Below are 12,455 nucleotides of genomic sequence, written 5' to 3'. Positions count from 1 at the left end.
GCTGCTCTACATTTTATTCAGTGACAAATTAAGAACAGAGAAAATCAAAATATAGCATAATTCAAAATACAGCATTCACCAAGTGTAATTCAATAATTTCCAAGTATTACTCCACCCCTGGACATTACATTCATTTAGTCAACCACAAAGCCCCTCTTCTCAAATGGAGATTAGTTTCCAATCATAAACAAAGTACATTCATTTGGTCAGTCACAGAGCACAAAAAAGTCAAAAGTTTCCCAACCATGGATCACAACTGAATAGGCCATCTACCCCAGAGTTACAACAAGCTTAAGCACAGCATTTAATACCCAAAGAGAGGTCTTTTCTTCATCTTGACCCAAGGCAAGTTCTCAGCAATCTTTGTTCCTGGGGAGACAAAGCTTAGCAAGGCCACAAGATACATTGCCAATGTCCTCATTAATTCATTATCTGTCTGCAGAACAGTCCTAGGACCCCTGAAAACATTAGCAAAACCCTCTTCCAGGATTTCTGTAAACATACAACAAGAAAATCCTTCTTCAGGGCTTCTGAACCAACAGCAAGGTTCCAGAACCTCTGCAACAACAGCACTGGCCTTCACCAGTGGGCGCAATTCATTCTCTGTCTGCAGAACAGTCTCTGGACCCCTGAACCAGCAGCAAGGTTCCAGGACCTCTGCAACAACAGCACTGTCCTTCACCAGTTGATGAATCTGGCAAAACTACATCAAAACAAAGTACCAGCATAACAGCCATGTCTCTTCAGTCCTTGGCAGCTCTCAAAAGTCCTGGGCAGTTCAAACTGGCCCTCAGCAATCCTCTCCATCTCTCTGCCTCCACGATGCTGCTTCCAAAAAAATTCTTCTGCCTCTCTCTCTGTGCCTCTCTAAATTCATGTCACCAACTCCTCCCAGTTCAGCCCTTTCTTTTCATGTCAACAAGTCCATCCCACAAGTGGGATTCGCAAGCTCTGGGTTTTAACATAATCCGAAAACCAAGTCAATACAGGGGGATCTTTAAATTCCATTACTATTACAGCCCCAGAGTAAAGTGCTGGCCCTGGAGTCAGGAGGACCCGAGTTCAGTTCCAGCCTCAGACACTTAATACCCACAGAAAAAAAAAAACTAGCTGTGTAACCTTGGGCAAGTTACTTAACCCCAACTGCCCTCCAAAAGACAAAAAAAAAAGACTAAAGGTTTGCTAAAGTCCCTCAGGAGTGTTACATCACTAAGGACGTGGAATGAGACTACAATCAGAATGTCATTTCCACTGTCCCTCTAGCCCTATTCTCCAAGCAGACTATCTGGAAGATAGGTGCACCTAACTTTCATATCCAGCAGAAAAGAGTAATTGCTTGGCCAGACACCCAGCAGGCTAGTCAATCAAGAAAAATTTGCTGACATTCCAACTCCTGGTTATTCCTGCCATCCATCGCTTACTCACCTCAGGTCACTCACTGTAAGGATACAAAGCACAACAAAAACTTTTTTCTAAGTTTAATATCTTAGAACTTGCCTATCTAAATGAGTATTATTACATTCAAAACTGTTCTATTGAGAAGCTATATATATTTATTTCAGTGCTGCCACTGTTCAGGACATTCCTGGAATGCTTTTTGGTAATTACCTAAGCCAACTGATGACCTCTGTGAATAATCAAATTCAATATTTGTTTGACATACATTTCCAACTCTCACCCCCATCCCAGGCAATTTAATGGCTTGATCACACACTTTTCTTGGCTTTAATTGACCATTGAACATTTCCAAAATTTTAATTCAAGGGAAAATATCTGCCACCACTAAGAATGGTAACAAGATTATTGAAGGTTCTGAAGGCAATCACTAGATCTGAAAACCAAGTCAATACAGGGGGATCTTTAAATTCCATTACTATTACAGCCCCAGAGTAAAGTGCTGGCCCTGGAGTCAGGAGGACCCGAGTTCAGTTCCAGCCTCAGACACTTAATACCCACAGAAAAAAAAAAAACTAGCTGTGTAACCTTGGGCAAGTTACTTAACCCCAACTGCCCTCCAAAAGACAAAAAAAAAAAGACTAAAGGTTTGCTAAAGTCCCTCAGGAGTGTTACATCACTAGGGACGTGGAATGAGACTACAATCAGAATGTCATTTCCACTGTCCCTCTAGCCCTATTCTCCAAGCAGACTATCTGGAAGATACTTATATAAGTATATGAATATATATTCATATATATGAATATATGATATGAATTCACACACACACACACACACATATATATATATATGTACAGTTATACTTCATATAAAAAATAATCCTTGGGGCGGCTAGGTAGCAGCGCAGTGAATAAGAGTGCCTGCCCGGAGTTGGGAGGACCCAGGATCACTTCTGGCCTCAGATACTTAACACCCACACAAAAAAACTGGCCGTGTAACCTTGGGCAAGTTACTTAACCCCAACTGCTTAAAAAAAAAAGAAAGAAAGAAAGAAAGAAAGAAAGAAAGAAAGAAAGAAAGAAAGAAAGAAAGAAAGAAAGAAAGAAAGAAAGAAAGAAAGAAAGGAAGGAAGGAAGGAAGGAAGGAAGGAAGGAAGGAAGGAAGGAAGAGAATCTTTGCTCTCTAGGAGTCAGCTTGTTAGTTGGGAACAAGATTTACACATATGACACCTTGTGACTCTCATGTGACATTTGATCCCTATCAAGTTTTCCCCCTATCAAGCCTAAATGTCTTATGTCTTTGCAATTTCCATCCCTTGCTCCTAGTTCTGTCCTGTAGGATCAAGCAGTAATGGTGGCATTCATCCTTAAGATAGAACATCCAGATGACTGGAAATGTCATTATCCATCAAGTGACTGTAATATCTGAATTCCCCACCAGGAGGTGTCTCTCTTTGATGCACTTGCCCAAATAGTTACCTCAATTTCTCAGTGAGGCATGTGGGGACAGGAGCAGTGGTCTGCCTGGCCACTACCAAAAAGTGCTTAGGCTTGGCTTGGGCATGTTACTCAACAATATTTTGTTGCTCAAAATATCAAAACTTGTTCCTAACCTGGAGAGACTTATATAAACTGAAGCTGAGCGAGAAGAGCAGAACCAGGAGAAATCTGTACACGATCACAGACACAACGTATGTGTGATGACTAACTTCAATAGACTGGGCTCCTCTCAGCAATATAAGTCCAAAAGACTCATGATGGAAAGAGATATCCACATCCAGAGAAAGAGCTTCCGAGTCTGAATGCAGATTGAAACAAACTATTTGCTGTTTCTTTTTCTTGTTTTGTTTCGTTTCCTCTTTCTCACTGATCATTCCATCAGTTATAATCCTTCTTTACAACCTGACTAATGATTAATGTGAAGATATTTGTAGATCCTATATTTGAGTGCATGCCGCCATGATGAGGGGGGGAGGGAGATGTGGAGAGGGAGGGGAAATTTGAAACTCAAGGGACTGTGGAACTGAATGTTGTAAACTAAAAATAGATAAACAAATTAATTAAAATATATTTTTTAAAATATCAAAACTTGAAAATCTACTGCTCTAGAGCCCCTAACTCCACCTAGACTCTTCTGTGGTCACAACCCTTTCACAAGACTGATATAGTCAACATATTGTGGCCTCAAAACTTAATGGAAATAGTAGAAATGGAAATAAAAAGATAAAGCGCCCCTGCAAGGAATCATTCACTTTAAGCCATTTTCCAAAACCTTCCTATATATGTACTCCCAGTTCTTCAAGTATGTCAATCATAGGTATCCATAGATTATAGAGGGAATAAGGTGGAGGTTGAGTCCAAAACAGAGATTGATTCTCAAATAGGATTTGAGAGGTAGAAGGGATTCCAGCAGCCATGTAGTTGAACTCATCTACCAAAGGAATCTCCACTATGATACACCTGACAAGTGGTCATCTAGCTTACCAAGGAGGGGGAAATCACATCCTCTCCAGGCTGCCTGTTCCACTTTGGGACACGGTGATTGTTTGGAAGTTTTCCGCAACATCAAGACTAAATTTTAGCCCAATACTCCTGGTTCCACCCTCTGGAGACAAACAAAAGAATTCTGATTTCTCCTCCACATGTCAGTCCTTCAAATACAGCCATCATCTCACCCTGAGTCTTTTTCTCCAGGATATATATATATATATCCAGTTAATTCAACCCTTCTTCATATGTTATAGATTCAATTTCCTTCACTATCCCAGGTGCCCTTCTCTGAATACTCTCCAACTTATCAATGTCCTTCCTAAACTGTAGTGCCCAGAATTAAATAGTCCAGATAAGGGCTGACAAGGGCAAAGTATCCTGGGACTCCATAATCCTGGAATCCCTCTTGATACAACCCAAGATCACATTAGCTTTTTTTGGTTACCCTATCATATTACTAATTCTGACTAAGTTTGTAGTCAATGAAAACTCCATATGTCTCCACATCTTATATTTGTGTAACTGGTTTTGGTTTTCTTTGGCATGTTAAGTGCAACATTTACATTTATCCCTATTGAATTTCCTCTTAATAGATTCAGTCCAGTGTTCTTGTCTGTCAAGATCCTTTTGGATCCTTACTCTGTCATTCAGTGTTTCAGTTCTCCCCCTTAGCTTGATGTCATTTGTAAATTTGATAATTATATCATCTGTGACTTTAATCAAATCACTGATAAAAATCTTAAATGGGGGGGAGAGAGAAAAGGGATACACAGTGCTAGGTCCTTTTTATAAACATTATCTTATTTGAGCTTCACATTAAACCTGTAAATAGGTGTTTTTAGTATCCTCACTGCACAGTTGAAAAACTGAGACAAACAGAGGTTAAGTGACTAGCTCAGGGTCATATATCAATAAGTCTTGAGGCCATATTTAAGCTCAGGTCTTCCTGACTACAGTCCTAGTGTGTGCCATGTCTTGAGTGAGAATCTACCAACTGCCTCTAACATAGAGGCACTGGGATAGATTGGGTTACTCCACTGGAGATGTTCTGCCACATTAAAAATTAAACCATTAACAACTACTCTTTCAGAATGGCCATACAATCAATGCTGAATTCATCTAACTATATCATCATCTAGTAAAGAAGGTGGAGAGAACTTTTCTTTCACTGCTCTCCTGGGTTTCTGTTTAGAAAAGATGGGAGTTGGACCATGTAAATATTCATGAATATGAATGTACCACAATCCTATTATTAGGAGTAGAAAAAATTAGGATGTGTTAAGCCTGGCAAAGTAAGCCAAAAGTCTTTACCACATCCCTCCATCTTCTCCACAAGAAGAGTTTGAGATACTTTAGGAAAAGTTTGGTCAAACTCTAGGTAAACTATTTCTTCAGTTCTCCCTTCCCCTATTAGTTTAGTAATCCTGTCCAAAAATGAAATGAGGTTAGTCTGGCACAACCTGTTCTTGAAGAAGTCATACTGGTTCCTTGTAATCAGTTTCTTCTTTTGCCAACCATCTCTTTAAATGATCTATTCTAGAATTTTCATGGGAATCCAAGTAAAACTTATTGATCTATAGATTAACAATTGTTCTCTTCCCTTCTTTGGGGAGAAAATAAGTAATATTTGCCCTTCTCCAGTCTTGTGGTCCACCTCTCCTGTTTTCTATGATCTTCCAAATACAAGTGATATCAAGCAATCACATCTACCAGTTCTTTTAGAACCCAAAGGGATAAGGTCATTTGGGCCAGGGGACTTGATTTCATCATGTGTAGCTCTATGCTATCTAATCACTTAACTTGAATATTAACTCCTTATCAATGATCTTCCCCTGTCATTTCTTGTATAAAGGCCATCTTCCTCTGCAAAGAAAAAAGAAACAAACTAAAAAGAGCAGTTCTGCCTTCTTTCTATTGTCAGTAATCACCTTCCTATCCACCCCAAGTAGAAGTCCGATTCCTTGTTTGGTACTTTAAAAAATCCCAATATAGGGTGTCCCAAAAGTCTTGGTGCAAATTTTAAGCTCTAGTAGCTTTAAAGACTTTTGGGACACCCTGGGACTTTTAAGCTATTAGAGCTTAAAATTGCACTAAAATTTTTGAGACTTTTGGCTTACTTTGCCAGGCTTAACACATTCTAACTTTTTACACTCCTAATAATAGGACTGTGCTACATTCATATTCATTCTGTTACACGGTCCAACTCCCATCTTCTCTATACAGAAACCTAGTAGAGCAGTGAAAGAAAAGCTCTCTCCACCTTGTTTACCAACTGCTAAGATTTTCAATGGACAGGACCACTTGTAGGATTGGTGGTCTTCTTCTGCTCCAGTCTCCACTTCTCCAGGGACTGTGTCACCTCTTCATGCCAGTCTCTGACAGCCACTGCTGTTGGCCAATGAAGTCTTGGAAGATGACAATTAACAGCTGTCACTACAGTGAGCCTTGGTGCTCCCCTTGCTTACATTGCCCACATGTGACAATCAGCATTTCCAGCTCTAACAGCAGCCCCGTGACTGCCTCAGTTCTCCACAGTAATTAGGAAGTCCAAACAGGAAGAAAATGATCCCAAACCTGCACAAGAATATATGGAATTTATGCCTTCCTCTTTCACACCATGTGACTTCTTACCCCTTTCAAAAGCACGCTCCCTAAGACTCCCAGTGAAGGAATGTTTCTTAACTTACCTATCTTCCCCCCCTTCCCCATTCTCTTATTTATCATTAACTTGGGGCCCAGAAATAAATAATTGGAAGATAAAAATGCATGGCCTGAGCACAGATCACACACACACACACATACACACACACATATCTTCTTCATGAAATAGGCACTGTCAGTTGTAATCTGAAAGGTCCAAGTTTGTGCCACAAAAAGCTTAGTTGTTTTGGTTTTTGGTTTTTAAATGGAAGTAGCATGGTATAGTAGAAATAACACTGCATTTAGAGTCAGAAGGCCTGGGTTCAAAATCTGATTCTCTAGGCCTATTAAAAACCTTAAGATATACTTACAATACAATGTCCAGAAGAGAACATGGCATGGTGGTTAGAGAACAGACCTTGGAGTAAGGCAAACCTGGGTTGTTGAAGACACCTCTGATACCTCTTCAGGGCAGATCACCTAACTGTTCAGTTCTTCAAGGCAATTCTCTAATACTCTAATTTACAACTGTTTACAGCAACTGTGGTAGAGGAAGCCTCTTCACTAGGAGCTTCCTATACTTACAGAATCACAAGTCTTAACTAAGAATAAGTACTCAGAAGAGAGGAGGTTATATTCTTCCCTGGATAGATCACAGCTGAATATATTGGCACCATATTTTGGGAAAGACACTGACAAATTCTAGAACATCCAGAGGACAAAGAGGGGACTGGGGAGTAGACTAGCTAGAATGGAAAAAACAAGGAGATAAGGAAAAAGGTTCTCAAGAGTAGTGGAACCTAGGAGACAGAGGTAGCAGGCAGTTAAAGCTGAAGCCTTAGGTGTGATTCCTCTCTATTCTAAATTTGGTGATAGGGCCCCAGTGGGGAATGTAGGTCAAGAGAACCATGTCCTGTTTATCTATGGAGGAAGCTGGAACCCTGAGTCATAAATTATTCTGGTCTGTGTTAACATGAAGGATGGTGTGTGGGTGTACAGGTCCTGCTACTCTGGAAGGTATTCATTTCTGGCATTCTTGAGGCCATGGTTCTGGAATCTAGATTCATATTTCCACTCCAACCCACCACAGGCTGGGATGAGAGCTGGAACCTGGGCATATTGAAAGAGAGAACTTTTGTGGCTGTGACAAAGAAGGAATTGTGGTGGAGGTTGGGTTTAAGGATAAGACAGAAGGATCTAGGAGTTTAATCAATGTCCTGATGAAAACTGATTCCAAGGGGGGCAAAAAAAAAAAAAAGAACAGCACTATTTAGCTTCGAACGGTCATGAGAACACACGTAAGTGGACAGTGAAGAAGAGTGTAGAGAAGACAGTGAGTTAGGGACACTAAAAGGGCTGAGGACGGCGATGTCTGAGGCTGTCTGGGGGTGGGGACAGGCAGGATTTCAGAGCTTAGCAATTATGTTTAGTCCTAGTCATACCTCAGGAGGAAGGGGAGCCTCCCAAGGGTCAGGTACAAGGAAAGTTGATCTTGGTCTGGAGATTAACAAGGCAGAAAATCAACAAAAAGAATAGGCTACATTAATAAAGGTATTGTATCCTGGACTAGAGAAGTGAAGTCCCACTCTACCAGCTTCTGGTTAGACCACATCTTGAGTATCATATTATAGACACCGTATTTTAAGATGGACATTGACAAGCTAGAGTGTTCAGAGAAGGGCAACCAGGATACTGAAGGAAGTGGAAAGATTTAGCTTAGAGAAAACTTAGCAGAGGATACCTTTCTAAAGAGAGTGTTTGAAAAGCTATGCTGTGGAAGAGGGAATGCCCTTGTTTTGGAGAGCAGAACTAAGAGCACTAAGTAGAAGTTGCGGACAGATTTAGGGTCTATATAAGCAAAGATGCTCCTGCCATTCTCTTTGGTTGTCCTCCATGCCTGGAGTGCTCTTTCTCCTCCTTATCACTGATTTCTCCGGCTTCCTTTAAATCTCCACAAAAATCCTACCTTTTAGAAAGCCTTCACCAACCCCTTTTAATTCTAGCGCCTTCCCTCTCTTTTATTTACTATTTATTCTGTAACTCACTTGTTTTGTATCTGTTGCATGCTGTTTCCCCCTTTAGATTGAAAGCTTCCCAGGGTCAGGAACTGACTTTTACCTTTTTTTGTATTCCCAGCCCCTTAGCACAGTGCCTGGACATAGTAGGCATTTAATAAATGTTTTGTTTACTGAATTAGAACTCTCCAAAACTGGAATGGTAGGCTCTCCCTTACTGGAGGTCTTTGAATAAAGAATGGATGACCCCTTGGTTATGTTGTGTTCTGGAGTTTGACTAAACTGCTAGAATTCTGGTCTGGAGAGTCTTGCTTAGAAAGAAAGGAACTTGAGGGAAAGGGGGCCGAACTGCTAGGATTTGGGGGCTAACCTCAGAAGAGAAAGCTATGGGAGATATGGAGGGGGAGGGTGGGTGAACCTGCCTTAAGCGGAACGCTCCTAACCCAGCTGACTCCCTTCCTCCACCAAAGTCTCTAGCATTTTCTGGCCTCAAGCTTCAACCACCCCTACACGTGCCAGCCCCTGGAGCGAAGACTCACCCGCGCGCCCGTGACGTCACGGCCCAGCCTCTTCCCTATAAAAGAGGCAGGAAGTCGCGGTGCGGTGCCCCAGGATGGACTGGTAAGGGGAGGTAGGTGCTGGAAGACTGTGGGTCTAACACCCAGGATCTTGTGTTTCAGCAAAGCACTTAAGGACTCGGACGCAACATCCCCCACAATTCGCCGGGAGGAGGAAGATGCAGCTGCTGTTGAGGATCCCTTCAGTTCCAGAGCGGGGCGAGATGGACTGCAGCATCTGCTACCGGCCCTACAACCTGCAAGGTCGGGCGCCACGCCGCCTGCCCGGGACAGCGCGGCAGCGCTGCGGCCATACGCTCTGTACCGCCTGTCTACAAGAGCTGGGGGCCCGGGGAGATGGCAGCTGGGGCGCCGCCCGGGTCGTGCGCCTGCGCCGGGTGGTCACTTGCCCCTTCTGCCGCGCGCCCTCACGGCTACCGAGGGGCGGCGTCACACAAGTGCCTCTGGACGCGGACTTGTGGTCTCTCCTGAAGGAGAAAGAGCAAGAAGCCGGGAACTCGGGGGGAGAGCGCAGTGATGCCTCAGAAATCGTGAGCGAGAACGGAGACGAGTCAGGGACGGGACCCTGGAGCTCGGCGTGGCGACTGCTCCTGGGGCTCTGGGACAAAGCTCTGAGCCGGCGTCGACGCCCATTACCTAGCAAAGGTGAGTGATTGATGGATTGGTTTATGGCTAAAAGGGAGTCTTTTAAGTGGAGTTTAGAGCTGGATTGGGTGACTCGGCAATCTTAGGTTGAAAAGTAATAAAAAGCGTCCAGTTAGAAGACCCGAGTTTCCAAGTCCCGTCCCCACCCCCACCCCCCAGCTCAGTTTAATCATCTGTAAAACCAGCTTAATTATATCACTTAATCGAGTGGTTGCGAGGTTGTCATTGTGGGAAGGGGAAGGAAATAAGCATTTTATCTAAATGCTTATGTGTTCAGTTAAATTTTATTCGTTGTCCGTCTCTATACGACCCTCTTGGGGGGGGGGGCGGTTCTTGGCAAAGATAGAGTTATTTGCCATTTCCCTCTCTAGTTCATTTTACAGATGAGGAAACTGAGGCAGGAAGGATTAAGTGACATGCCTAGGGTCACACAGCTAAGTGTCTGAAGGAGAAGTTTTAACTCAGGAAGATAAAGTCTTCCTGAGCCAAGCCCGGCACTCTATCTACTATTCCACCTAGCTGCCCATGAATGCTTATATAGTGCTTACTATCGGCCAGGTTAAAAACAAACAAAAAAAATCTCATTTGATCCTCACAGTCCTTCGAGGTAACTACCATTATTACCCATTAAGCCTTAAGGAAACTGGCAAATAGAAGTGATTTGCTGGTGTCTTGAGGCAGGACTTGAACTTGGGTTTTCCTGATTCCAGGCCCAGAGGGCTATGCACTGCTGCACTAGCATCCTCATGCAATATAAATGTGAGCTATGGCATGCATTTGAAGTCAGATTCTACCGAAGGAGTGTTTGTAGGATGAGGAACCCCGGGCTAGGGTGCCACCCCAGAGTGCTAGATGTGAATTGTGATGGCTGTGTGGAGGAAGACTGCCTCCACCTGCCCTCTGACCTTTCTGCTTATTCTCCTCAGTGCTTTATTGCTGTCCGGAGAGCAAGACCCTTGCAGCCTGCTACATGCTGTAACTGAGGATACATGGGCTTTAACCATGAAGGTGGAAACAGCTGCTGCCTCCTTTTGCTGTCCATCAGTAAGGGTGGACTAGGGCCAGTGTTCGACCCTGCCAGATTCAAGAATTGGGGGTGGGCTCTAGCCTCAATCCTCCTATGTTATTCCAGGACATACTGGACTGGGAGCTGACCCTAATAGTCTAGGGTCTACACTTGTGATAGGAGAGATCTGTGATGGTTCCTTTGGCCTATCTGCTGTAGCAACTACCATGTTAGCATTTCTGTGAAATGGTTTGAGATGGAAAAGAATTAATGGCACAATGGGAAAAGCCTACTTTTAATTCCAATTGAATGAATTCCATATCCCTGGCATTAAGAGAACCAAGGAAGTCAAGCACCTGCACTTAATTTCATCATTTCTTCCTCCTCAATCTATCTATCTATACAATCTAATTGTACTTTGTATGGACCTTTCTCTTTGCATTTACTAATTTGTGTACATTTCTTACTTCTCCCTCCCAGATTATAAGCCCGTCAAGGACAGAAAACCATTTTATCCATATCCCCAGTTCCTAATAAACATTTGTTAAATTTAATAGAATTTCCCTGTTATTTTTTACTTTCTGCTCTTCTTCAACTCTGCCCTTAATCTCTCCTGTTACTGGTAGCTACTCATTCTTCCCCAATTTTGGGGATAGGTGGTATGTTTGTCCCCTCTTGTGGTAGGAAGTCTAGTGGGGGTAATATGTCATAAAACATGGTGAACAATGAAGAGAGCAGATGAAGAAGCCAGCTCTGATTCTTTGCTCCAATTCTCTTGGTACCCTTACTTTCATAATAGATCCTGTGAAGTGGCAGAGACCCTCTCTACTAGCTACAAATCATTTTTCTAGCCCTTGTCTATTTCTTCACTCCTTTCTTAACTGCCCAGTAGTTCCATTCACCTCTTAAATTATCTCAAAACTTCACCTGGGGTTTAGTAAATCCATCCACCACAAATTAATTGCTTAATTGAACTTGGTGATTGTTGTGGGCTACAGAAAGAGGTGGATGAGTAATAAAAAAGCTTGGCATCTATTTGAACACTCCTATTTATTCTTCCATAAATCCAGGTCCCTCCAACCGTAGGTTTCCTAGTACAATAGAAAGAGTATTTCATAGTACATTAAAAAGTCTCTGTAGTAAGAGTACTGGGTTTGAGAAATAACTTTGCTACCCATATGATCTTGGGCAAGTTACCCTTCCTGGGCCTGTTTCCTCATCTGTAAAATACAAGGCAGTTGAAATAGATGGCCTTCTTCAATCCCTTCTGATTTAGCACTCTACCCTCAGCTTCACCCCCCTGAGGCAGCTTAGCTATCTTCCCACCCTGCTATGAGTTTTGCCTAATCACATTTTCACTGAGCCTAACACAGAGCCTCTGGGAATGGAGCAGGAAAGTCTGTGATGATATTATCCTGTCTATATCTGGTTTGTACATAGTTGTTAGCATGTCTCCCCCATCAGAGTGAGCTCCTGCAGAGCAAGGACTGTCTTCTGCCTTTCTATTTATCCTTAGTGCTTAGTATGGTGCCTGGCACATGATTTACTTAAATGCTTACTGAGATGAAAAAATAAGAGAAAGAAAAATCATAAAATATAGAGACTGATATATGGAACAGCACCAGGAGCCTGATACCCACCTCCCTTCATCAATCCCCACCCTCCATAACCAAGGAACTCTACCCCC

At 42.6% G+C, this 12,455-nt stretch overlaps 1 protein-coding gene and 1 long non-coding RNA gene across 2 annotated transcripts; one reads left to right on the top strand and one right to left on the bottom strand.

Annotated features, from left to right (window-relative positions):
- LOC138173988 (uncharacterized) lies at window positions 1–9,069 on the bottom strand. Its single transcript, XR_011171604.1, has 2 exons — window positions 6,896–9,069; window positions 1–6,458 (listed from the first exon to the last, which is right to left on the bottom strand). It is a non-coding gene; the product is annotated as an uncharacterized lncRNA (long non-coding RNA).
- Window positions 9,070–9,107: 38 nt separating this feature from the next.
- On the top strand, window positions 9,108–11,327 carry RNF227 (ring finger protein 227). The gene is made up of 2 exons (XM_069104088.1): window positions 9,108–9,762; window positions 10,689–11,327. The coding sequence occupies exons 1-2, from the start codon at window positions 9,276–9,278 to the stop codon at window positions 10,739–10,741; spliced, it is 540 nt and encodes a 179-aa protein (XP_068960189.1). The 5' UTR covers window positions 9,108–9,275; the 3' UTR covers window positions 10,742–11,327.
- Window positions 11,328–12,455: the final 1,128 nt, after the last annotated feature.

The sequence above is a fragment of the Petaurus breviceps genome, unplaced genomic scaffold (assembly GCF_028583685.1).
Source record: "Petaurus breviceps papuanus isolate PSGF00001 unplaced genomic scaffold, PetGlider_PUasm1.0 673, whole genome shotgun sequence".
NCBI lineage: Eukaryota > Metazoa > Chordata > Mammalia > Diprotodontia > Petauridae > Petaurus > Petaurus breviceps.
Note: the sequence above shows the minus strand (reverse complement) of the source record. Positions and strands in the feature narration are given on the sequence as shown.